Raw genomic sequence first — 27,639 nt, forward strand, 5'->3', positions numbered from 1 at the left:
CATGTATGTGATTTAACCAAAGTGCATTCTGGGATAGGCATGTTTACTATCATGCCTTTGAGAGACTCAGCACCCTGTCAATCATTTCTGTCAGTCTTATTCAGAGACCAAATAAGAGCCATCCTGGTGGGGTATACAGCTTTTAAAATCAGAAAGCCTGATTTATCTGAGTGTTTCTTATTTCCATCACCCCTGAAACCACTTTTCTGTTTGTCCCCCTTTTTGCTTCTGTTAGCACAGAGCTGCACTGGGGATACCTTCCTGTTATCTTCGATAAATGTAGCTGCTTTTTCTTTTACCATTGGATCTACACTTGTAATTCTTTGTTTGCTGTACATAAGATCCTAGAATCTATCTCTCAGATCCATCATGTGATATCACCATTACAGGATAAAATGATTAAAGTTTGGATAGTTGGGCATGGTGGTGCACACCCGTAATCCCAGCACTTAGGAAACTGAGGCAGGAGGATCACTGCTAAGTTGAGGCCAGTCTGGGCTACATAGTGAGTTCAAGTTCAGCCTAGACTACGTAGAGACAAATAAATTTTAAAAATAAATAAAGTTTGGATTTACTGAGCTAAAGACCTTATCAGTAAAGTTAATTTCACCTATTCTAAAATATGACTAAGAATTTTAGGATTAACACTGTGGCTCCCACGATATTTCTACTGGACTGTACAGATGTGTGCCAGCCCTTCCTCGGTCCCTCATTCTCCCACCTTTCTCCCTCCCCATTCCATCCCAGCCGTTCTTGGGTTTGGCTTCTCTGTGGGCAGGTCTTCCTCCCCCTGACCCGGCCTTGAGAACATGAGCTCCCAGGGACAGAGCTGCCAGTTCAGAGCTGTTGGCCAGCCGATGAGGGAGGGCACCAAAGTCCCAAGCGTCAATCTCACAGGCGTGAGGGAACAGGTACAATGCAGGTAAAACGCTTCAATTACAAAAAATAAAAACTAGCTAACTTTAATCTGAATATAGAATGTGAATTACCTTTTAGCGTCAAATAATAGTAAGACCAGCACAGTCGAAACTTAATTTCCTCGCCCAGCCCTGAAAGGAGGAAGCCTGGCCCCGGGCCCCGGTGGTCAGGGACCCCGAGAGTCTGGGGGAGCCCGACCCCAGGTGCCCGATCTACTCACCCGACGACGGCCACCGGAGCAAGGGAGCAACCACAAAGAGGAGGGGGAGGCGGCTCTGCCGGGAACAGGGAGGGACCTCCGGGGAAGTGAAACTGAAACTTCGGGCCCAGGCGGCGGGCGGGTCGCGCCTTAGTCTGGAACCTCTCCGCTGCGTCCCGAGCCCCGCTCCGCCAGACTCGAGAGCCATGGAGCCCCTCGCCCGCCCACCGTCCCCGCTCCTCGTGCGGGTGTCCGAGTACGCGCCCCGGCTTCGCTGGAAACTGGAAAGCTATTTCCAGAGCCGGCAGTCCGGCGGCGGGGAGTGCACTGTCCAGCCCTTGGACCGCAGGGCCCAGGACACTTTCCTGGTGGAGTTCAGAGAAAGGGCAGGTGAGCTCCGGACAGGGCAGGGCGTGCGGGGCGCCTTGGGGGCCCAGCTCAAGCTGGGAGAGTGTGGCAGTGACTTGGGGGACAAGAACGGGGCCTGCGCCCACTAGACTCCCTCTGCCTTCCAACAGATGCACACAGGCTGTTAGATGCATTTTTATGTAAAAGATTTGAGCACCTGTGGATTTGGGTGTCTTTGGGGGTTCCTGGAACCAATCCACAGAGATAGGGAAGGCCAACTCTCTCTCTGTCTCTGAAACCTCTCCAATTTCTGTGTGAATATGTTTGATGTCTCCCCTGAAGCCAAGGAGAGAGTGTTGAAAAAGAGAGAGCACCAAATTCAGGCTGACAGCAAACCTGTGACCATTTTCCTGGAAACCACTGAGGATCCAACAGAGATGAACCCGGAATCCAGCATTACGTTGCCCCAGTCACAAGCTGAAACCCAGTTTGGTGCAAAGCCTTCCCATGAAGGATCTGTTCCCAATGCTGTGGACCCCTGTGTCCAAAAGGTGAGCGATGGCAGAAGGGGCTGCCTCTGTGGGCACCACACCTGTGCCATCTCTGCCCAGCAACCCAGCCCTGGCGACATGCCCTGAGCTGACCATTGGCTCAGTCATTGAGACTCAGTGGTGAGCAAAGCAAAGTCCGAGTTCTCCAGCTCACTTTGGGGCTGGAGAGGAACACAGAAAGATAAGCAAGCAAATGAAAAATAAAAACGAAAAATCACACCACTGCAGCTAAGAGGAGGATAAAATAGGGTTTTGCCTCAGAAAGGAACAGGGCCAGGGCGAGAAAGGGGAGGAGAGTTGGCCAAAAGTCAGAGCCAGATTTTCTGCAGAATTGACATTTGGCCTGCAACTTAAACGATGGGAAGGAGCCAGCCATGCAGAGATTCATGCAACAAATAGTTATCAACTGCCTACTGTGTGCCAGGCACTGTTACAAGGGTTGGGAACACAACTAGGCATGTGGGAGACTCCACAGTCAGGACCTTTCTCGTAAGGGGAAAGGATAATAAGGTTGAACAAATTGATAGTAAAATGTCTGTCAGTGGTGAAGTGCTAAGAAGACTAATAATGAAAGATAAATGATAGTGACAGAATCACTATTTGAAATAGGTTGTCAAGAACCTCTCCAATGAGGTGTCATCTGAATAGAGACATGAAGGAAGAAAGGGAGCTACCTGGGCGGGTTTCTGGGGGAAGAACATTCTAGACTAAGGGAAGCACACTTTCTTAGCCACCTAAGAGCTTCCATCCTGATCCCCAGAAACTTCAAGGAAGCCAGGGCGCAGGGAGGGCCAGGAGCAAGGGAGACAGTGCTAGGAACTTGGAGAGGTACCCAGAAGTCAGATCTTTGCGGGGATGAAAGTGTAGGCTTCCGATTTTAACTTGAACATTGGGAGATTCATCAGAGGTTTTTGAGGCAAGTGAGTGGAGCCATCTGGTTTACATTTTTCTGGCTGCAGAGTAGAAGCTCACATGTCGCAGAGCCCAGCTGGGAGAGGTTTCAGGGGTCAAGTAGAAGATGATATTGGCCTGGACTCCAGGTGGTCCCCACAGAGGTGTGAGAAGAGTCTGGGTTCAGGAAGCAGTTTGAAGACTAGAAGAAGACTATTCCATGCAGGGAAAAGAGTATGTGCAAAGAACTCGAAGGGAGGCAAAACACTAGACAATTTGCTTTTATATTACATTACATTGGCCTCTTTCCTTTTTATCCTAGTGTAATGTATCATAATTGAGCTTCTAAAGACCAGAGTTTAAAAGGGCCTAGACATTTGCATGAAGTCAAGTGTTTAGCTTTTTAAGGATGGAGAGTAAATAAGAGGAAAAAAATAGTAGGAGAGGGAAAATACCCTCCTTAGATTTATGGTTCCCTTCCAAGCTCATAGGCACATTTGTGAGGATGACAGCAACTTGGCCAGAGAACAAAAGTGCCTTTGGTCCTCCAAGGAAGGTCATACAGACAGTGGCAGCCCTAAATCATAGATCTTACAGCTGTAAAAATGCTCGTGCCCAGGCTCCACTGCAGACAACTCAGTTATATGAGTCTCTGGGTTTAGGCCTCAGACGTGGGGTCTTTTTGTTAACTTTCCAGGTGAATCTAATGTACAGACAGGACTGAGACCCTCTGGTCTGCAGCATACTATGTCCTCTCGGAGCATTTGAACAAGTTAGCCCTAGACACAGTGGCTATTTCTTTGGTCTCTAGGCTTTCTCCTGAAGAGGAGACTGTTAGGTTGAATATCTGAGAGATTTTATTTGTTCCTGTTCCTTTTAAATTTCAGATCTTTCTCACTGTAACAGCTGACCTGAACTGTGACCTGTTCTCCAAAGAGCAGAGGTCACAGGTAGCCACTGTCTGCCCCACTATCAAAAAGACGGAGGGTCACAATGGAATTGAGAGTGTGTGTGGTGACTTCAGAGATATTGAAAAAATATACCACTTCTTGAGTATGCAGCTCCTGGGAAATGAGCAGAAACAGGAGTCTTCCCCTTCCATCACGGAGAGGAAGCCCCCTGACCAGCATGACTGGGTCAGCAGATTTTCTCCTTCTGAACCCCAAACCAGCTCAGAAGAAAAAGGAAACCATTTTGAAGTTCCCTTGTTTTTGCTTGAATACTTCAAATATACCTGTCCTGATAAAATAAATTCAATCAAGGAGAGATTTGGTGTAAACATCAAAATTCAATCCAGTTCCCTTCCCAGTATGGTCTGTGTAGACTTCACCTGCAGTCAATCAGGTGACCTAGAAGCAGCTCGAGAGTATTTTGTCAGTGAGTTTCAGAAGAAAACAGAATCTCTGAAGCATGAACATGTCCCTTTAGCAGACAGTAAACAGGCAAATGAAATCAAACACAAACTAAGCTGCTGTTTTCCAAAGCTTCTCATAAAGGAGCACAGAAAGGGGCTAACTCTCCTCGGAACCATAGACGACATCACAACTGCCAAACAAAAAATGTCTGAAGGTTTTGTCAAGCCACCTGTGAAAATCTTGGTCCCCAATTCCATGACCAATGCAATTGAGGTTGATACTGCCCGTTATAAACTTCTAGCTGAATTACTCCAGGAGATAGCAGAGATAGAGCAGAAGTACAACACTCACTGTAAGGTTTGGGAGAAAAACCAGAAAACCTACATTCAATTCAATCCTAAGGACAAAGAGGTAAATCTGTCTGTGCATGCTTATGCAAGCTTCATTGATGCCCTTCAGCATGCCTCCTCTCTGCTGATGAGTGAAGTCCTTCTACTGAAAGATTTGGGTAAGGAGAGAAAACACCTGCGCAGGACCAAATTTGCTGATGACTTTAGCAAAAAACATCCAAATGTACATTTTGCACTGGATCAAGCGTCAATAACTTTGACCGGCTTGCCAGATCACCTTGCACAGGCCAAGCAGTTTTTTTTACAACTGTTGCCATCGGTTGGAGAGAAACTGAACGATGATCTTGAAACCCTCATACACCTTGATAGTAATGACTCAAAAGCAGCTTCACCTCCACTCAAGGGCTCTGCAAGTTCTGTGAGCTCAGAAATGGATAAGAAAGAAACAGACATCTGCAGCATCTGCATGGACACCATTAGTAACAAATATGTGCTTCCAAAGTGTAAGCATGAATTCTGTGACCCTTGTATCAAGAAATCCATGTCATATAAGCCAGTATGTCCTCTATGTCAGACTTCCTATGGTATCCAGAAAGGGAATCAGCCAGAAGGAACCATGACTTACACCCTGATGAAAGAACCACTTCCAGGTTATAAATCCTGTGGCACCATTGTGATTAAATACTCCATGAAGGGAGGCATACAAACAGTAAGTGTTTCTGAGGTCCCTGTGTTTCTTTCCACTGTGCTAGGTTTACCAGAACAAAAGGGACTGCTCTGTTGTTTAGTAGACAGTGCATTTCTTTGGGAATTATCCCATGGTCACATGCAAGGGACTGAAATATTGATAAAAGTCACATTGTTTGCTAATAATTTAGATATTTTCATGTCTTTTTTTTTTTTTTTGGTGGTGGTGGTACTGGGGATTGAATGCAGGATCTTACACATACCAAGCAGGTGCTCTACCACTGAGCTACACCCAGCCTGTCATGTCAGTTCCTTAAAATAGAGAAAATGTGGCTGGAGATTACGTTTTAGGATGGGGGAAGTTGGGAAGGTAGAGGGTATTCTGAGTGAGTTTGAGGAAAGAGGAGAAAATAAACTATTAGGATCATGAGTAAAATTTTTAATACTTTTCTTGCTTTTGATTTGTACTACCTACATATGAACACAGATATACATATAATAAAATGTATTTATTTTTAAGAGGCATAAAGGGATTTATTGGAAAGAAATATAAAAGTACACACTCAAAGAAGTTCAGGCCCTCAGGAGAGAGAAGCACACTACAGTTGGACCTGGGAATACTTATGTGTTTTTGGCAGTGGAATTTGTGAATCTGTAGGAATCTCTGTCTTGGTCTTTTGTAAGAAAAGGATGGTTCACCCACCAAAAGATAATGGCCCATTTTACAGGTGAAAGGCAGGAGCCCTACCAGTTTTTTTGTTTGTTTGTTTGTTTGTTTTGCCATATCGGGGATTGAACTCAGGACCTTGCACTTTTGAGGCAGGCAGTGGAACCACTGAGCTAAATCCCCGGCCCTCCACCAGTGTTTTTTAAGATGAGTGATCTAAGATGCTTTGCCTAAAAACATTCTTTGAAATCTCTCAAACTGTTCTTTTACCTCAAAATCAGGTTTCTGCCCTTTATCAACAAAGCTAATTTATGGACTTGAAGTATCTTTTAAGAAATTACATATAATAAAATTTAGACAGGGAACTGTCTTCACATAGCATTTTCTTATTTTCATACAGAGAGAGCATCCAAACCCAGGAAGGCCCTATTTTGGAACACAGCGAACTGCATACTTACCTGATAATGAGGAAGGAAAAGAGATTTTGCAACTGCTTCAAGTAGCCTTTAAACACAAGCTAATTTTCACAGTGGGATATTCTTCAACACAAAATATCTCAGATGTCATTACATGGAATGATATCCACCACAAAACATCCCGGTTTGGAGGACCATCAGAGTGAGAGTCTTTTGAATTCCAATGGTTGATAAAGCTTAGGAATTGTGAAATATGGCAATTTGTAGATGTGGATATAAGAGTTTATAGCAGATGTGTTAGGTCAGTAAAGTATTTTGAGATACTAATCTGGTATAATTTCAAAGATGGAAATATTGGTCCCTATAACCTTCTACCTGCCAGTCACAAACTATTATGCATTTATTATGTCATCTGCACTCTCCTCTTTCTTCATTGACTCCAGTCAGTCTTATGTTGTTCTTCTTTGCATCATCTAACAGCTGCTGGATTGATTTCTCGTGTTCCCTTATAATTTTAAAGCAATTTTTCTTTTCCTGGTCACTAATTGCAATCTTATCTCCTATATCTGAAATTCTATCCTCACATTGGTTCATTCTGCTATGCAGACTTTTGATGGAGTTTTTAATCTCCTGGAAATCTGTTTGCATCTGTTTTATGGATTCCATTTGTTTCCTATGTTGGGATTCCATCATGTTCCTCAGATCCTCTATTTTTTTATCTGTGTCCTCTCTAGATTTATTAATCATGTCTTGCATTATGAGCAAAATCTTTGCTGTTATCTGAGAAATTATCTGATTTCATTTTTCCCAGATCCTCTTTTGTTGCCAGTTCAGAGAGTCCAGGTGATTGAGTATCAGATTGTTCCATCTTTTCCCTTTGGGATTGCTGTAGGTGATCCAGAAGTCTGTTTTTGAGGCTTGTTTACATATCTTCTCATTTCCATGGGGGGGGGGGTTTGCCTCTGGCACCCAAACAGCTCACCTTCTCTGCCCTAAGAGTGTGGAATGGCAGCGGGGGAGCTTCCTTCCAGGTGCTGGGACTCTATTATGCTTTTATTAAATCTTGTGTCATAGGGAAAGGGATTTCAGAATTCAAGATGACTGATATCTTAAGTTGATTTAACTTGGGGTTTCCTAACTATTTGAAGGACAGATTCGAGGAATGCTATTTACTTTGCTTCCTTTAAGGTCATCTTTATTTATCTCCCCTTTCCCCATCAATCCACAAAGTATCTGAACTCACTTGGCCAATAGCACATTAGAAAAAGTCTTACTTATAAGAGACTAGTAATGGTGAAGTCTGTGTTACAGGAATTTTTTCATGTGTGAAACTCAGACTAGTTTAGACCTCTGGTATTCGAAAAGAAGTAAGTCAAGACCTTTTAAAATCTAAAATTGTAATTCTGGCATATTCTTATAATGCTTCCTCTATAAAATACAGCAAATTGCTATAACTTTATAAGAGTTACTACTTAAAAGAAACTTAAGAATTTTTTTTTTTTTTTGGTACTGGGGATCGAACTCGGGACTTTGTGCTTGCACGGCAGGAAACAGAACCACTGAGCTAAATCCCCAGCCCCAAGAAACTAAGAATTTTAAAAGCCTGGTTGTGGGGGCCAGGGATTTAGCTCAGTGGTTTCACTGCCTGCTGTGCAAGCATAAGGACCCAGGTTCGATCCCCGGTACCAAAAAAATAAAATAAAATAAAAATAATAAAAGCCTGGTTGGAAGATAGATGCTGCTTAGATAGCTAGGCTCACCTACTAGCTAAATGATTCACATCTGCACACTCATGAAAGATTATATTCACTTGTCCTCAGGATTATTGTGAATGTTTGCATCCCTGAATATTAAATCCTCATATGCCAAATGTCTACTGTACAGATTACAAAGAAGCGTTTGTAATGGAGCTAAAGGGATTTTTCTTTCTGCAGATATGGCTACCCTGATCCTAATTACCTGAAACGCGTTAAGGAAGAGCTGAAAGCTAAAGGAATTGAACAAGAAAACCACTAGAAGAATGTCTTAACCAAGCTTTCTAAAGATATGTTTGAGGAGTTATTGCTAATCAACATCCTTCTCTAGCCTTTTTAAAACTTCATCTGAAGAAGTAGTTTGTATAAGAATAGAAATCTGCTAGTCTGCATTTCTGGAGTGTTGCTTTTTTATGATAAACAAAAGCCCCAAGAACCATGTAGCTTTGCTATGGAAGTGTCATGTATCCTTCATGGTTGGGGTCTGGGTGGGTCTGAAATAATAATCTACGTCTTTCAGTTCCACTACTTGCTACCAATGGACAGTTTTTTCCTTTTCTTTCTTTTGTGGTGCTGGGGATATAAGCTAGAGCCCCTGAGCTACAAATCCTTTGATCCTCTTCCCATGGCCATCTCTGGGATGAAACTTTATAGTTTCTTATTTGTTTGCACTTTAACCTCTACCTGTTGGCAACAAGTTTGGTTTTGGAAAATTAGAGACCCATATTCCCCTCCTTCTCCCCAGCAAGAAAAGTAGGCAGGAGTAGAGATTGGGCAACCTTTGGTAATAAGAGGAATAAGAACAAGGCTATTATTTTTAAATTTTATTTTATTTTACTTTTGGTACCGGGGATTGAACTCGGGTCCTTGCGCTTGCGCAGCAGGCGGCAAAACCACTGAGCTAAATCCCCAGCCCAAGGCTATTATTTTTAATACAAAGCCTGATATATAATTAGTGCTTTATATATTTTTATTGCCCAACTCATATTGCTAGTAGCTTGATAGAGGGAAATAGGTTTCCTAAATTTGATAAGGCCCAGTGACCATAACTACAATCCACAACTCCCATCATTCAGCCCTGCTCTTCCTAGGGGGACAGCCACAACTCCTTTGTATTGAACTCTCCCCCTCAAAAGTCCCATTGTGACTTTTTCCTGCTATAGCCTTCCCCCCTTTATGCCCATGACCCTATAAAAGAATGCATGAGAGTTAGCCTGTCTGGTCTCCAGTGTCAGAGCGGTCCCTCTCAGATTTGTTCTTTTATTTTTTGGTACCAGGGATTGAACTTGGGACCTTGCACTTTCAAGGCAGGTGCTGGAACCACTGAGCTAAATTCCCAGCCCCCTCTCAGGTTTGTTCTGAAATAAACCTGTCCTGTGAACTCAGACCTCCATTTCTTTTCCTTTTTCCTAATACTTTCTTTTGTTCAGAGAGTTAAGGAAACTCAAGATAAATGGCACATCTGTGTTTTTTTAAAAAATAAGATTATATATTTAGTGTTTTTTGTTGGTTCCTTTATTGAGATAGGGTCTCACTATGTTGTCTAATCTGGCCTCAAACTCACCATCCTCCTGTTCCAGACTCCTGTGATCCTCCTGCCTCTTGAGTAGCTGGGGTTACAGGTGCACGCAGCGGCATTTGGTCTGTACTTTGAGCTATTCATGACTCATTAATTTTTATCATTACAGTGAACCGATTCTGTTCTGTCTTCTGATCTTTTGGCTAAATTGATTCTGAAGAAGCAAAAGTTGGTTTCTGCTAAGTTCTGGATCCTGTATTTCATTGTGTACATATGCACATTTCATGATGTGAAAATTGGTTAGTGAGTGTTTGAATTACTACTTTCACTCTTTGGAAGATGTTATTATCTGCTTTAAATAAAATTAAGCCCATATTTGGAACAGGTTGTCTGTGTTTTTTTCCATCAATCTTTTTCATTTTTCCTTAGGTTCAGGTTCTGGGTGTTTCCTGCAGCACACACATAAATAGTTGGATACATGTGCATGGGAGTCTTGGCTGATTTTGTGTGAAGCTGTTTGCTAACTTTTGGGGAGGGTGTTTTTATTTTTGTTTTGAGAGAGGGCCTCATTGTGTAGCCCAGGCTGGCCTCAAACCCCAGGCAATCCTTCTGCCTCCACCTCCCAAGTGACTACAGGTGTGCACCATGGTGTCTGGCTATTTGCTGAATACTGTATTATCACAGTAGCCACAATTTTACTATTCAGTTCACTGTGGCCACTTTTGGGTGTGAAAATCATATTCCTCAATTCCTTTCTTCATTGCAAATAGGTTACTATAAAGAGAAACGTAGGGGACAAATTTCCTCTCGCCTGGAGAAAGCGTAAGTAACATCCTATCAAACTACTGTTCCCTCCTTGCTCAGAGCATGAGCAGACTGGGCCCATTCTTCTCTCCAGAGCAAAAGAAGAAATAAAAAATAAAATTGATCATCTAATGTTTCCCTAAAAATAGCATCAAAGTAGGGAAAAAAATCAGACCATCATTGGACTTTCTTACACTTATCTGAATAGTTTAGTATTGTTTCTCCTTTAGTTTCCATACGTGAATTCAGCACTACTTCGTTTTTACTGACTGGGTACTGAGACTGAGGTGAAGATTAAGATGCTCTTTGTCTGGGAGGTACAAGCCCAAGGCAGTGAGTATAAGGAATAAGCAGAGAAGTGGGCATCCGGAGGAGGCAATGGGTGCTGAGGCTGTCACCCTGGCTGCCTCTTCCAAAGGCGCCTCGGGCAGGCACTGCAAGTCCCTTGGCAGCATTGTGCCCTCGGCAGCTTTGTGCCCTCGGCAGCTGAGCTGAAAAGGGCCCCCAAACCATCCTGACTAAATGCCTCCTCTTGTAGAGGGAACTCAGATTTATTTCCTGGGAAAACAAGAAGCCATGTAAAATATATATGCATCTCAGTGTACTAAAATGTGGTCATCACTCCTCTTTGCTGTCCCTGGTCCTGCTTCTCCTTTCACACTTCAAATCTCATTGTCTAGTCCGAGTTCTTGGCTATTTCACTAGGACTACTGGAATACCCTGTAGGCCAGTGATGGCAACCTTTCAGAGCTTTCCATCTTAACCAACAGCCTGCTCCAGCATGCTGCTCTAGGCTCTCTCTGTCCCAGCTCCCCTTACCTCAAGCTACCTTTTGAGAAAACAGCTTTGAGCACATCTCTCCTCTGAGGATTTGTCTTCAGTGGTCCCCTGACAGCCCAGGAGTGCTTCTGAGAGGGGATCTTGTGTCAGGAGCACTGACAAGGATTGCTAAGACCCACCCTAGAGCACCATGCAGCTGGGCCCAAGAATGTTCCTTCCTTTCTATCAAGATTCAGGGTGATGCTAATGCTGGTCTTGGGACTGCATTTTAAGAACCACTGACCTAGAAAAGAAAGCTTCGATTCTGAAGCTTGGCCATTGGGCATCTTTCATTCTACTTTGCTTACCTCACGTCTCTTCCTCACCCCCAAATCCTCCTAGGATCCAATCACACCAGATCAGCTTTACCAAAGCAGGGGCTGTCTGTGCTTCCATTCTTCTACTCCCCCCCATCTCTCCTCACCCCAAAATGTCCCTCCAGCTCATTCTCCTACTCAAATGACAATGTCATGGAACTTCTCTCCAAATCTGTGTCAAATTACAATGACTCACCTATTCCCCTGTTCTCCTAGTAATGCGAATGTATGATCAAAATCCTCTTACCTTGCTCTCTCCAAGCGTCAGACAAACACACCACCTGGAATTGTAACTACTCTGGTGCCCTCCATATGATATGCCTCCCCTAGAACCCTATAATAAAAGCCTTGTTCCAGCCACCTCTCTGAAGAATGATGGCTTTTTATTTTTTCCGGTGCAGGAGATTGAAGGCAGGGCTTTTGCACTGAGCTATGTGCCCAACTCTTTTGTGGTTGTTGTTGTTTTTTGGGGTTTTTGATACTGGGGATCGAACTCAGGACTTTGGAATTGCAAGGCAGACCCGGTGCCGCTGGGCTAAATCCCCAGCCCAGTTGTTTTTCATTTGAGACAGTGACTGGCTAAGTCGTTAAACAGCCCAGGCCTTCCTCGTGCCTCCGCCTCCGGAATGCTGGGATTACAGGCGGGCACCACCACGCTGGCTGGATGATGGCTTTTTAAGGACAAGAGTCTCCTTTCAACCTGTTGGCTTGTTTTCAGTAAACCTTTTTCTTCCCCCCTCATTCTGTCCCCCCAGTGTTTGGCGGCAGCAGAACTCGACCTTTCACAGTTGCATTTTCGCAGAAAAGAAAGCGAAAAAAGTCCAGGAAGAAGGGAAAGACGTCCAGTGAGGGGAACGCGGAGCCCAGGAGGACTGCGCCCCGTTCCTTCCCGCCGCTGGTCAGGGGTCTTAGGGCTCCGCTCCTCTCAAGAACCTGAGCACCAAGCTGCAGTTGTACCGGCAGAGCCTGGCGAGTCCTGGCGCTCTCCTCCGGGCCGCGGGCCCCTCCCTCTAAGTAGTGTGCAGAGCACCCGCCCTGCCCGAGAGCAGCGGGGATTTTGCTTTTTGTGGATTAGGGAAATTAGTCCTTTTTCTATGATATATGTTGTCAATATTTTCTCCCAGTTTCTCGAATTTGCTAGCTTTTTTTTTTTTTTTTCCTATTCACACCCATTTAACTTTTTTCCCCCCCGAGACAGTGTTTCACTAAATCACTAAATTGACCAGACTAGGTTTGAAGTTGGGATCCTCCTGCCTCAGCCTCCCAGATTGCTGGGATTACAGGCTTGGGCCAACACACCAGGCTCAGGGGGAGCTTATTAAACATGGAATTTGGATCCTGCCACTGCTCTAAGGCCACTCAGGAAAACCTGAGCCCGCTTGGCCTGCAGATCGCAGTGCTGCTTAAGTCTGATTTGTTTCCCCAGGGTCCTCTCCCCCAAGGAAGGGTCTCTGTCCTCAAAGATGAACAGGGTGAGGGCAGGGCACAAAAAGCCCAGGGAAGGAGGCAGGTTGGGCTAGGTCCTGGGTCTAAGGCTTTTAATTTTATGTAGTAAAATTAATCAAATTTTATTTTATTACATCTGGACTTTGAGTCATATTTCAGTATATGACTTATAGTCATGCCTTTCCCTACACACAAGTTATAGAGGAATCTGCTTATCTAGTACAGTACTTTCTTCTTGTACTTGTATTTAATTTTTACATTTAGATCTCTGATATATTTAGAGTTTATTCATGGCTATAGTTTTAGTAATGAAAAAATTTTTTTCCAGCACTGGGGATCGAACCCAGGGCCTTGCATATGCGAGACAACTGCTTTACCACTGAACTACATTCCATGTCCTCTTTATTACAAACGGGTATCAAGTTGTCTCAACACCATTTATTTAACAGGTTATCACTGCTCCAGTAACTTGAGATACCACTTTTATCATATATTAGCTCTGTGTGTGTACTTTGGCTACTTCTGCAGCTTTTATGTTCTTTTATTAATCTGTACATTCCTCTGTTTTAGAGGGCTTTGTATGAGATGTGATCAAAATATACGGTGAATGTTCAAATTTTAAAGTAATTGTTACAGTAAAAGGCACACAGCCATTAATTCCTCCTAAAAACAAAAAAACAAAGAAAACCCTCCCGTTCAGTTCGAAAAACTTATCCCATCATTCTTGCCACTTTCTAAAGGAGTTCTGGAAGTCCTCTTTCATGAGTGTCTTTAAGAGATGTGATTAAAACTATGGTGAATACTGCTGCTGGTGCCATCCCACAGAGTCTCATGAAACCATTATGGTGCGTCCTCATCTGCCTTATTCACCAGATCTGCACTGTACAACTTCTGGCTCTTCCCCAAGTCAAAATGACTATGAAAGGTAAATGCTTTGAATTTGTGCAGGACATCGAGGTAGCCACAACAGCACAACTAAGGATCTAGAAGACTTCTAGAACTGCTTCAGAAAGTGGCAAGTAGGGCCAGGATTTAGCTCAGTGGCACCATGCCTGCCTTGCAAACTCAGTCCTGAGTTCAATCCCCAGTACCAAAATAAATACATAAATAAAATTTTTTTTAAAATAAAAAAAGTGGCAAGAATGATGGGATAAGTGTGTTCAAAGTGAGGGGGACAGGGCCGGGGGTTTAGCTCAGTGGTTCCAGTGCCTGCCTTGCAAGTGCAAGGTCCCGAGTTTGATCCCTGGTTCCAAAAAAAAAAGTGAGGGGGTATTTTGAGAGGGATGAATGGAAATGTCTTTTACTGTAATAATTTTTAATTTAAACATTGACCATATTTTCCAGTTACCTCATAGTATATCTTTACACCAGAGCTGCTCTTCCTTCTTGGTATTTTCCTAGTTATTCTTATTAATGTTTACCAACAAACCTTTCTTTCTTTCTTTTTTTTTGGTACCGGGGATCAAACTTGGGACCTTGTGCTTTCGAGGCAGGCAGCGGAACCAACAAGCTTTTCTAATTTATGACCATGTTTAAAAAAGAGAAGGAAAGGGGCAAGGATTTAGCTCAGTGGTTCCAGCACCTGCCTTGCAAGTGCAAAGTTGAGTTCAACCCCTGGTACAAAAAAAAAAAAAAAAAAAAAAAAGAGGAGGAAAGTTCATTGAATTCTTTACTGGATTATATTAAACTCACAAGTTACAGAGTCTTAACATCTGGACCTAATTATCTCTGTAAGGTCAACCTTCAGGACAATTATATTAGGGATTCAAGCTTTAACTTGTGAATTTGGAGAGAACAGAAACATTCAGTCGGTAGCATTTCTGTACAAGTGTTTTTGTGGACATATTTTCAAGTCTGTTGGGCATATGTCTAGGAGTGAAACTGCTGGATGTTATGATTTAGATCTAGACTGTCCCCCAAAGCCTCCTGTGTTCAGAGGAGGGCCTTTGGGAAGGTGACTGGGTCATGGGGGGTTATAGCTGATTTGCTGTAAGGAGGTGGTGTCTGGTCAGAAGAGGCGGTCACTGTGGGCCTGAGCTGATCCCGCCCTTCTCTCTGCTTCCTGGCCTCCGTGATATGAGTAGCTTTCTTCCGCCAGACCTTTTTGCCATGCCCTTCTCGCCTTGAAGCCTGCTGAAAATGGACTGAATCTTCTACAAACTGTGAGACTAAATAAACCTCTCCTCATGATAAATTGTAATTATTTCATTTGCAGTGAGAAAAATAATTTCTGTGGCTACTGGTGACACCGAGCTTTGCAATTATTAAGAAGGTGCTGGCTGGGGATTTAACTCAGTGGTTTCGCCACCTGCTGTGCAGGCGCAAGGACCTGAGTCTGATCCCTGGTACCAAAAAACAAAGTGCTTGGTGAACATAATTAGACCAGAAAAAAAACTGTATGGCGTAACATTACAGAACAGTTACTTTTCACTCCAGGAGTAGGGGTGGTGGAGTGGTTAAGCTGACTAGCTCGAAAACCAGATCTGGTGGGAGGGGTGCAAATTCCACTGCACATCGAGCAGCCACTGATCTTGGTCAATATTCCTGTATTCTCCAGGTCCTTGCCTGTAAATATGGATGCTGATGTTGTTAGGGTTGTTATGAGGCTGAAATAAAATACAGTGGCACCTCGGTTCTCGAACTTACTCTGTTCCACCATTCTGGAGAAGATGGCTTGAGGTCATGTTCCTCACCTGATGCAATGTTCTCAAATGCAAGCAAAATTTTGCTGAGCCCTTCTGTTGGTGAACAGAATTGTTTTCAAACAGAAGAATTTGCGAACTAAGGTATTACAGTAATTTACATAAGGCACTTAGCTCCTACCTGGCACATAATAAGGACTCAAAAATGATAGCTTTCATCATTATCTACTTATGATAGGATTTTATCTCAATTAGTGCTACAATCTAGCTGATGAAGTTGTTATGTTCATTTTGTAAATGAAGAAACTGAGATCTTCTCGCTGCATAATGAGCTAAGTTATAACATTTATGCTAACTCACATCAGGGTGTCTTCTCTCACCACGGGGAGGTGCTGTACAAACACTGAATCCCTCTTTAACACTTCTCTGAATTCCTTTCTCTATCCAATTAGTATGCAAGACTCAATGAGCTTCCTTTCAAAATGTCTTGCCATTGGGAACCCTTATTTTATACTAACTCTAACCCTAACCTAACCGTAATTCTAACTCTAACTCTAACCCTAACCCTAACCCTCAGCACCTTTCTGTCTTTAGTCTCTGTACTCTCCAATCTGTTCTCTACAGTATTGTTTGAAGACTATTTCTTTTTTCCTCTCTTTTTTTTCTTTTTTTGGTACCAGCGATTGAACTCAGATCTAACTCGAGACCTTTCACTTGAGAGGCAGGTGGTGGAACCACTGAGCTAATTCCTTGGCCATTTGAGGACTATTTCAAAACTTTTATCGGGAGCTTCCCTGCTTTAAAATCTCTAGTGACTTTCTACTGCCCAGAGGATAAAGTAAACAAACAAACAAACAAGTTTGGTTTTCCAAATCCTCCATTATCTGGTCCCAAATCTCTTTCCAGCCCTGTCTCTTGCTGTTGAATTTCTTTGTTAGCTAAACTGGACTACTCCCTGATCTGTTTCAGTTCTTTGTGTTTTAGTCCTAGATATTCCATGTATCTGGAAAGCCTCACCTTCTTTTTACCTGACCCAGTCATATTCACTCTTCCAGACCTGCTCACATCTTATCTTTCACTTATTTTATTGGTCTTATCCCTTTTTAAAGCTTTCACTAACCAGTCCAATCTAAGTGATTCCTACCTTTAAAAAAATTCTAAATTGGGTGTGGTGCTTAATGCCTCTAATCCCAACTACTCAGGACACTGAGGCAGGAGGATTGCAAGTTTGAGGGCTTCCTGGGTAACTTTGTGAGACCTTCTCTCAAAACAAGATTTTTAAAAATGGCTATGTATTTAGCTCAACACTCCTTGGGTTCTATATCCAGTACTACAAATGCAAACAACTAACAAATTTTATAGCAAATAATGTTTGTATATATCTTCTTTTGATTACATAGAACTAATAGAAAGTAATTGAACACAAAATCTGAGTAAGAAGAGTCAGATGAATTGAATATGTGACATTTCAAGGCATCAGGCTGTGACCGCCATCTTACCAAAGGAACAGCCTTAGTACAGACATTGGAGAACATGATGCCTCTGGACAGGACAGAATGGATACTACCTACCTTCACCCCACTGCCTTTCCTCAGTCTTGGCCTTCAGGGATGACCAGGGCCCCTTCAGATTGACCTATTCTTCCTTCAGGTATGTTTCAAAAATTAAAGCACTGTTCTCTCTTCTTATCAGTCTAAAAGCAATTCTTTCTCTTCCTCTGTCTCTTTTCTCTGTCTCTGTTCTCTGTTTCAAACATTTTCATAACTTTTCTGACTCATTAGATGTTGCTTTAACAGTAATGGTTAATATATTTCTTTAATTTCCAAGTTTGGGGGGTTAACTTATGATCATGCTGAACTACTAAGACAAAATTGTGAGCTTCTTGAGGGTAGGGCTGACTGTCAGTATGATAGGTGAAAATGTCTGTGTAATATCCCACAATGCTTAGCAAAGTCAAAGGTTCTCAATCATTTATCCATTCAATCTCAGTGCCATTGTTAAAAACTGTTTTTATGAATCTTCATCTTGGAAGGGGATCACCACCTCAAGATTTTTTGCAAAAAGCTGGTCCAGTGCTCCAGAAAGAGTAAGTTCGGCCATATTCTGGACTGCAAAGCCATGCTCCATGTGGTGACTCCAGGGTGGGAAAATAGAGTGGGACCTTCTTGGCAGGTAGAGAAAGCTCTTAGTTCTCCACTTCATATGATAGCTTTGGGAATCTCCTTCTGGCATGGTATAGATCTAGGAGTTCTCAACTCAGGTCATTTACCCCTGTCCCTGGGACATTTGCCTTGCTACTGGTATCTGGTGGATAGAGGCAAGGGATGCTGTTAAACATTCTACAGTGCACACACCAGCCCCATACACTAAAAGATTACCTGGTTCAGCTTGAGAAACCCTAGTATTGATTGAATCGCCTATCTACTAAAATCTTTATTACATTCCATGAAAACTCCATCACAACTACCAGGCACTTCAGAATAGTTGACCCTTGGGAGTAGTAACAATCACAAGGGTTCTCCAAGAATGGTGTCTGAAGAGTAATGAAATAATCCTTCAGTACGACAAAGAGATGCAGCCAGAGCTGTGGTGGAGAAGTATAGTGAGTGTCCTTTTGATAACTTCATTTTTATCTCCACTCCTACTTTAATCATCAAATTTTATTTTTTTCATAAAAGTAATCATGTACTTTGTAGAAAATACAGAAATAATAGAAATCATAATCCAAGCACCTAGAAATAACTTTGGTTGAAACTGCTGTATTTCCTTCAAGTGAATTTTATAAGTATTTGTTGAGATTCCCTTACAAATACTTTGTAATCTTGCTTTAAAAAAACTCAACATAAACCTCCCCTTAGGTTGTTAAAAACTCTTCATTAACCCGACTTTAGTTGAATCAAGGCTCCATTTTTTATGGAGCCATTTCAGTACTGTGGGAGTCTCCTCTCCTCCGTGAGTTCGACTTGCCCTGTAAAGTCCTCTCCCCTGCTCTTACCCCTTCCTGACTCCTCTGCCTCATGAAGCCAGTGACAGCAGGGACATCATCACACTTCCTGGCAGCATACCTCTTTTTGTTCTCCATCAGCACAAACCCTAATTTGTACAAATGTATTTTGTGTATTTCAGCTAATGACAAGTATAATTAAGAAGTGTTTGATGACTCCTGAACAGCTAGCTATCTTTCATGTCAATCACATTTCCCATGATCAGCACAGGAAGTGTGAAAAAGAAAAGCTATTTTTGCTGAACTTAACTCTTTCAGAAGCATTCAAATTTGGTAGCAGTGAGTTCACTTTCTGATACATTCAGGTAATGAAGCTAACAGGTACTGTTACATATCTCTTCCGGTCATTCTGGCCATTGAACTCAAGTACAAGATGTCTTTGTAGATCTATAAATAATAGTATTTTCTATTTCCCTGCCTGTAAGTGTTGGCTGTGGCTGGGCTGGGAGTGTTGGTGTTGGTTATTGTATGACTTAACTATGATCTAACACTGATGACTCATACAGTCCTTCTTAGACTAGTTGTCAAGAGACATGATAACTTTAATAAATAAATTCTTAAAAAGGAATAGAAAGTTGTTGCTATAAAAATGCCCTAGACATTTTAACAGTGAGTATATAAAAGCTAAGCCATGGCCTTGTCCTTATGGAAAAAGTGAGATAAGAGAAATGTCGAGAATTTAGTCATTTGGTCCAGCCACAGTGGCACACACCTCTAATTCCAACACTGAGAGAGGCTGAGGAAAAAGGACTTCGAGTTTGAGGCCAGCGTGGGCAATTCGGTAACTGAGCCAAATTAAAAAAATAAAAAGGGCTAGGGATGTAGCTCAGTTGATCCCCACTACCACAAAAAGAAAGAAAGAGAAAAGAATTTGGTTATTTGTATAGAATATACCACTGTACACAAATCTAAGAGGATCTGTAACTGGAAATACCACATGGTATTGGCTGCAAGGGAGAAGCAGCCAGAGAACATTTATTAAACATGTGCCACTGGAATTAGAAGAATGGTGCAGCTATTTTGAATCTCCACTTTGCCATTTAAGAGTTGAGCAGTATAACCAGGCATAATGGCACATACCTGTAACTCTAGCTAACATGGGAGGATTGCTAGAGCCCAGAAGTTTGAGGACAGCTTAAACAATATAGTGAGCCTCCATCTCAAAATAAATCGATCAATAAGGAAAAGAAAAATTGTTTTATGTAACCTCTCTGAAGCTCACTTTTATCACATGTAAGATGAGCTGGGTAATAACATTTTTCTTTCAGAGCTGTTATGAGAATTAAAAGAGAAGGTGAATTGGAGGATTTTACATGGTCTCTAGCACATAGATTGCAGTAGTAATACCTGACTTTAAGGGCTAACAGGAAATTGCTATAATTTACTAACATCACCTTAAAAGGATATCAAAGATTACTTTGTTTCCTAAGTTCTTCATTATTAACATTTGGGTTGGAAGTGTGATCTTTTCAGATATGTTTCTTGGATCACTGTAAACAATTCAAATTACTGCATGATGTGGTTTGTAGATGAACTGTATTTGTCTAAAGGTGCCGGAGAGAATGATTACAATTAAAAGAATGTTTACGCTAAATTTTTCTTAGTGTTTCCCCCTATTGAATATAGAATATCCAGTGACCTAATTTTTGTTCAAAAATAGATTGGGGAAAGTTATTAGCAGAATTTCAGGATGTCAAAAGTGGACTATCCACGTGAAATTTTGTAACTCTATTTTTGTCATCCAGTGCTCAGTTTTGTCATTCACATAACCAGAAAGGCTTTTTTCATTTCTAAACAAAAATTTAAATGACGAGGGTTTATAATGTGATTTAGTGATTTCATTCAGGATACTTTGGCTACACATAAAAATGAAATATGTGTAATAGTTGTTGTTAGTCAAGCCCAGCTGCACCTGCCAGCCAGGTATGCTAAGGACTATTGGTGTCCACCCTCCACTCACCTGAAAATACTCTGTATCTTCTCCTTAGGACATCCAATGTAGGAGACTAGAGTTGTGAGGTTCAGAAGATGAGGGGTATCCTGACAATGGTCACAAAAGGCACACAACTTCTTGAACAGCCAGTGTAATAAAATGGGTCTTTATGATCCTCCGGTAGAACAATGGCACTGGATTTGGGCCAGCAAACCCTGATAGACAAGTAGAAACACAGGAAACAGTATCTATGTGGAGGTTCAGGAGACTCCACCAAAATGAAGTCCCGAACTGACTCAAACTCCCAGATTTATTGAGGAACAACAAAGGCATAGTGTTCTGCTGAGTGCAGAGGTTTGTTCTAGGTTAGCAAGGCATGGTGACAATTAGGCTGAATTATTTTTTTTTTTCACTTAAAAGAGTTTACTTACACAGTTTTTCTCCAGGCATTAAAATGCCCTCTAAGGTAAAGTAATAAAGCACGGCTATAATTTAAGCAAAAATTAAATGTTAAGTGATTTCACATAAGACAAAAATAATTAATGGAGAAATAAAGTTTACAAATATATCAAAATATCACATCAACTCTAAAGTTCATTTTTTAACTTAATATAGTCAATTCTCATACTTATTCTCATATTTTTAGAAAAATCACTTCATCAATTTTTATCTTCCAGCTTTTGTATGTCACAAATAAAAATAACTAACTTAACATAACTCAGCATAAACATCTATTTTTCAGACTAAAACTTACTCCCAAACTGTTTAAGACTATGTTCCATAAATATTATCTACTCTTCACAGCACAATGTAAAAAGTCACTTCAAATCTTCTTCTAGAACTAGGCACAGAATTTAAAAAACCAATTATTCCCTTTCCCACTCAAACTAAACTATGCCCTATTTTGGTTAAATAAAAGACAATCTTAAGAGATATTTCACTTAAGTTAGCTAATACATAAACATTATTTTATTTGATTAATCACTCTAAAATAAGATGGTTTTAAAGTTTCATTAAAGTCAATACAAAATTAAGTCTGAATTATACATAAATCTAGGATGAGTCAATACTTAACAAAGATGATTTTTTTTGAAAGTACAATAAAGTTTTATGGTAATAAGCAAACATCAAAAATATAAGGAAAAATATGTAAATCAAAATAGTTCATGGTTTATTGTCCTTTTCTGTTTGAAGTAATATTGTTAAGTGGAAGTGAGATTAGCCACCTCCTGTCCTAACATTAAATGAAAAGGAAAATTAAAGTCTTATTTCTTTAGACACTTGAATTTGACATTTCATAGTTATTTGTGCAACATCCAAACACAAACCTAAAATGAACACAGAGACAGCAGTGCCCTAGGACAGCAGTGAAATGCACAAAGAGATTCTTGCAGACATGTCTTGTGTGCTTTTCTATCAGTGCATATCATAATAGTGCATGAAGAGCACAAGTCCGTGGCTATCAACTAAACTGCCAAAGTTTTTCTAAATTTCATTGAGCTGAGAACCTTTGCTTTCATTTGCTTCAGTTCATACTTTATTCCTAAATACCACAAAAGTATGTGTTAATTTCTTAAAGCTTGAGAAATGACAATGTAGAGTTGTGCCCCAAGTATTTTGCCAGTCTATAGCTATATATTTAGAACTCTGAATTCACTAAATTAAAAGTAGATTAATGTTACCTTCTACCTTAAAAAGTCCACTAATCTAAGAAGACCCCTCAAAGACCAGCAAATACTGTCCATTTTCTCAAACTAGTCTGACCACACACTCAGTCAGAAGAACACAGGTGTTCACAGGGTCAAAATGAAGTCACCTTCTCCAGAAGGCGCAAATCACTGCTTGCAAATTCTGACAGTGATGGATTCACCAAAGGGATGTAGCACAGACCAAAAAAAAAACAAAACACTGAGTGTTCCCAAAAGGAACAAATCAGGAAAACAAAACAAAACCAAAACATAAAAACAAGACTCAATAGCTTCTTCCTGGCCAGACAAACTAAGAAAAAGGGTAAGAAACAAGTCTTTAAATATGGTACTCAAAAGACTGGTCATTAAAAACAAACAACTGTGTGCCTCCAAAATATATATTTAGGGCCTTAACTCTTAGAGTGAAGTATACTAAAGAGAAAAAGTCACACAACCCACAGTTGATTTCTGCATTCAATCTCCTCAGAGCACCCTTAACTTTTATCTGATTGTCCTCTAGGGAGTTTCCTTGTTTTCCCCTTAAGGCCCATCTCTGCAGGAATTGGCAAAACATCCCATCTTCAAGATGTTCCAGCTCCTCGGAGTTAGCAGTCTTCCACCCCCGAAGAGCAGACATTGACCCATTGGGTATTAAAAGTTATGGTGATTAGAGAGTCCCCTGAAGAAGAGAAAAATATCTTTGATGATCCTGTCCTCAGACCCCCACCTGGCTCTCAGGGAAATAGGGGTCTCTCCCATCTGTTTAACATAGAAACTTCAGATGGGACCCCAGACATCTGTGACCCAATTGTTGAACGTTTCCTTTTTTTAATTCAACAATCAAGATCTAGGTAAGAGTCAAAAGAGAAAAGCTAGAATTATAGCTGCTGCAATTGGCAATGCTTTATACTCACCCAAATAATCTAAGGGGAAACCCAAGAATGATCAAGGACAAGAAGATTGGACACTAGGCATGTGACTACACCAAGCCACTGCCTGGGCCCTGCTTCGCATGTGAGGCAGTCAATGTGCCTGACTCATGGCACTGGAAGGTTTACTGTCCCTGCTTCCAGAGAGGGGCTGGCCAGCCAAAACCCTCATTTCCTGCTCTTAGGAGGCCCAAGGGTATCTACAATGCCCTGACCATGGATATTACCTTCTCCTATGAGGAAACCTGGGTAACGCTGGATGCCATGGGTGAGCCACTTCAGTGACTTCATTCTATTTTGACTTCTCTAGAAAACCCTCCTCTAGATCTATAGCCATAGTTGGGGTCAAGGGGTCCCTTAGTCAGAGATTCTTTACTCCTGCTCTGATATATCACTTTGAAGGTCAAATGTTTAACCATGGATTTCTAATTGTCCCAATGTCCTACTTCCTTGCTAGGAAGACATTTACTAGCAAAATTGGGGCAATTCTCAAATTCTGGCAAAGGCCAAATGGATTCTAACTGTTAGGACTATGTCAGATCTTCCAGACCTAATTAACCAATAGGTAGATCCTGCTGCATGGTATAATAAGATACCTGATTTAGGGGGAGTGGGATGTAGCTCAGTGGTGCTGAGCCTGCCTGGCAAGCACAAGGTCCTGAGTTTGATCCCTAGTACTGGGAGAAAAAAAAAAAAAGAGACCTGATTTAAGGAAACCCTTTTTCCTCTACATACCCCAAAAGAGAGGAATTGCTTTAGATGTCAGGTCTTGAGACAAAGGCTAGGACAAGAACTCCTCCCACTGGCATACTTTTCAAAAAGTTAGGTGGAGTGGCTGCTGGATGGCCATCCTGCCTGAGGGCAATAGTAGCTACAGTTATGCTAACAGAGGAAGCTGCAAAACTAACTTTAGGACAGGAACTAGAAGTCCTGACTCCCCATCAGGTTAGAGTGATTCTTGAGACCAGTTCTTCTGGTTAACAGGGCAATGGTTTGCTAAGTATCAGGACATGCTCTTAAACATCCCTGAGGTTATTTTATAACAACTTGCACTATTCCTAAATCTGCCTCTTTAATACATGGAGGTCAAAACATTAGTCACTCTTATGAACAAGTTATCTTTCAGACCTATGCAAGCAGGCAGGACATCAATGACCCACCCTTCCAAGTCCCTGAGGAAGTGTGGTTCACTGATGGAAGTAGCTTTGTCCAAGAAGGACATCATAAAGCAGCTTAAGCAGTTGTCAGTTTGCAACAGGTCATTGAGGCTAAACTTTTCCCCCAGGAACCTCTGCTCAAAGAGCTGTGCTCATAGCTCTTACTTGGGCATTGATATTAGGAAAAGACAAGAAGCTATATATCTATATAGAGTCCAAATATACCTTTCTGGCTCAACATGTCTTTGCAGCAATCTGAAAAGGAGTTTGCTAATAAGCAAGCAGGAAATTCTACAATTCTGCAATTCCTACAATTCTACAATTCTACAATTCCTAGAAATTCTACAAGTCCATCTTCCCAAGCAGGTTGTAGCCACGAATTGTAAGGGACACCAACCAGACATGTCTAAAGTCTATTTGAGAAATCAAAAGGCTTGTAAGGGTAGCTCTATAGCCCCTCAGAATCCTAGCCTTATTCCCAGTTCCTGAAGAAACATTCTGGTCCTTCCTCAAGGACAGTTATAAAAAAATCCTAGGACCGGGGATTTAGCTCAGTGGTTTCGCCGCCTGCTGCGCAAGTGCAAGGACCCAAGTTCGATCCCTGGTACCAAAAAAAAAATCCTACAGGGAAAACGGTCACTAGAATTTTCACATAACTAAAAAGAAAGCTATTCCTGAGACTCTCTGGAAAAACTGAAGCTCCTCTTCAGAAAGGAAGAGTCAGGGCCAGGGATTTAGCTCAGAAGTTTCGCTGCCTGCTGCACAAGCACAAGGACTCGAGTTTGATCCCCAGTACCAAAAACACCTCCCCGCTCCAAAAAAAACAGAAAGGAAGAGTCCAGCATTGCTCTGGGTGAAGATAAGTGGAGTCATTACTGACCTAATTCACCACAGTTTAAATGGGTGCATGTACTGAGGCTCCTGATTTTAGTTAGATCCATTATGTGGGTAATCTTGCTAAGGCTAAGGCTCTCAATACTTTATATAATCTCCCTCTTTGCCATACTTTGTCTTCCACAAGAAGCATCAAAATCTGACCTGCCTTTCATATTGGGTTCTACATCCCCAACATAATAATAAAGTTACTTTCTTTTTCCCATCAAACAAGCAGATCAATAGCCACTAACTCTTTTATCATTGTCTTCTGACAGGTTTGGTTTTTTTTTCTTCAACCTAGAAAACAGAAACCTCCACTAGCTCTTAGCACCTCATAAAGAATTATAGGGATATGGGTTTCTCAGGGGAAAATGAGACAGGAGATTAGGGCATGGCAAAGCTGCCTTGGGAAGTAGGTGTGACCTGTTAATTACAAAATCCCAGGACACATGTACAGAATAGTTCCCAAATCCTGCACATGGACTTGCGAGAACTGGAGCATGTTTTCGATAGGAGCCCTAGACCTGATGTCAGCCTGAGGAGTTGGTGACACAAAAGGTACAGTTCAGGGGCCAGGGATTTAGCTCAGTGGTTCTGGCACCTGCCTCGAAAGCACAAGGTCCCAAGTTCGATCTCTGGTACCAAAAAAAAGTACAGTTCACATTGAGTTTTTGTCACTGTGGTTTCCCTTATATGGTGGTCCACCCTCATGCTGTAGGGTGTTCTTCTTTTCCTACTTTTATTTGGCTCAAGTTCTCTCTGCAGAGCCTGTTTCTTTTCCTACCTTTAATAAAACTTTGCTACCAAACACCAAAAATATAAAAATAACTTTCACTAGGGTACTTTCTCCCTAGGCCTGAACTTTTAGTCTCCTTTTCCCAAACACATTTAACACCAGAAGAAAACAATAATTGCCTTAGTTTCTATGTTTGGGGAGCTAAATCTATATCGAGAGAGGGGAGAAAAAAAAACAGCACAGTGGAAAATGTATCAGAAAGGAAAGAGTATCATCATGTTAAAGGTAAATAAGGGAAATAAATTTTTATAATTAAAAATTCATTATGCAGAACCTATCAAACTAAATATTGTACTTTCCAATTACCTTCCAATTACCAGCACTGGAGCTCAAGGGCAATCAGATGAGTAGATACCTGGCCAAGATATGGGGCAGTGTGCATAAAAATCAGAGCAGGATAGAGCTGCCTCCAAGAGTGGAGTAGTAATGCTTGACACTAGTAACTACTGAGTTATTTTTCTCTTTTGTCTAACCACAGACAAATAAATATACCCTGATAATATAGGCAAAGAGTTAACTGGATATGTTTGATATTTTAAAAAATCCAAATATTACTAATATTACCAAGTCACCCTCCAATATAAAAAATTAATTCTAACAAACAATGGAGCAAAACTGTCCATATTTTCACAAAATCCCACCATACCTCAAAATAAAAAGTACAAGATTTTAACTATTTAAAATAAATAAAGAAAAATCTTGTTTCCTTTGGCATCTTTAAAAAATAACTAAACTACAACAATTAAAGTCTGTGATTATGCTTAAGCAAATGCAGGGGGAAAACATAGCAACCTGTGTTTAGTATGTAATATTTCAATTATAAGAGATTAGTTTTACTTAGAAAAGCCTTACAAGTTTTTGGAAGAACCTTCATATCTTTAACATTATGATATATTTAATATTGGTTCTTTTATTGCTTCTAGGATCAAGATTATTTAGAAGTTGAATATAGGTTCAAAAATTATTTTCCAAACAATTATCATTTAAGATAAATAACACTTGAGGAAAGAAAAACTTTTATAATATGACTTTTAATATACAACCTTACTTAATTTAGTCTGATTCCATTTTTGTTGCTTTGCACTGTTCCTCAAAATTTAGTAAGAATTATATTTATATGTATAGAACTACCTGCATAAATCTACTTCAACTTTCATAAAATGGTCAAATTAAGTGTTTGAGTTTACAAAACTAGTGACTTTCAAACTTCTGAACTCAGAATGAAATATAACTTTAATATGAATAAAAGTCTGACTATGTACAAGAGAAGGTAATATTTTCAATTCTCATTATCAGGAACATCATAAAGAAAGCTAGATTTATAACACACCTCTATTCCTATGTGCATCTGAAGTACAGTACAGTACATAGTGCAAGCAAGGGTAGCTTTTAAAGTATCTGATAAAGCAATTTTCATAAAGCCCAAAAGTAGGCTAAAACTACTGGACAGCTGGCTGCATTCTTCAACGTTCTCAAAGAAAATTTCATCAATTTAAAAATCAATGTCAAATTCATTGCGGAACTAAGTCAGGTCCTTTCATTGCACATAGGAATAGTGCAACATCAAAGTATT

At 41.0% G+C, this 27,639-nt stretch overlaps 2 protein-coding genes across 13 annotated transcripts in view; one reads left to right on the forward strand and one right to left on the reverse strand.

Moving 5' to 3' along the window:
- Positions 1–27,639, reverse strand: part of Parp9 (poly(ADP-ribose) polymerase family member 9) — a 134,442-nt gene that overhangs the window by 43,605 nt on the left and 63,198 nt on the right. For 3 of the 10 annotated variants that reach the window (XM_087209313.1, XM_087209325.1, XM_087209297.1), the window contains exon 1: positions 1,139–1,301. The exons of 2 other annotated variants lie outside the window; for them this stretch is intronic. The gene's annotated coding sequence lies outside the window, so the exon portion shown is untranslated. Of the gene's footprint in view, positions 1–989; positions 1,302–20,647; positions 20,836–27,639 lie in introns of those variants that run through there. 5 more of the 10 variants (XM_087209318.1, XM_087209312.1, XM_087209303.1 and 2 more) reach the window with 4 other exon arrangements.
- On the forward strand, positions 766–10,037 carry Dtx3l (deltex E3 ubiquitin ligase 3L). 3 transcript variants are annotated; one of them, XM_004873604.4, is made up of 5 exons: positions 766–922; positions 1,808–2,016; positions 3,795–5,321; positions 6,367–6,584; positions 8,317–10,037. In XM_004873604.4, the coding sequence occupies exons 2-5, from the start codon at positions 1,903–1,905 to the stop codon at positions 8,396–8,398; spliced, it is 1,941 nt and encodes a 646-aa protein (XP_004873661.2). In that variant the 5' UTR covers positions 766–922; positions 1,808–1,902; the 3' UTR covers positions 8,399–10,037. The 3 variants fall into 3 exon arrangements, with proteins under 3 accessions (XP_004873661.2, XP_004873660.2, XP_021106935.2); XM_004873603.4 differs by lacking the exon at positions 766–922 and adding an exon at positions 1,324–1,507; XM_021251276.2 differs by lacking the exons at positions 766–922; positions 6,367–6,584 and adding an exon at positions 1,324–1,507.

The sequence above is a fragment of the Heterocephalus glaber genome, unplaced genomic scaffold (assembly GCF_053883595.1).
Source record: "Heterocephalus glaber isolate CG9 unplaced genomic scaffold, H.glaber_assembly_v1.0 deba00000122, whole genome shotgun sequence".
Classification (NCBI taxonomy): Eukaryota; Metazoa; Chordata; class Mammalia; order Rodentia; family Bathyergidae; genus Heterocephalus; species Heterocephalus glaber.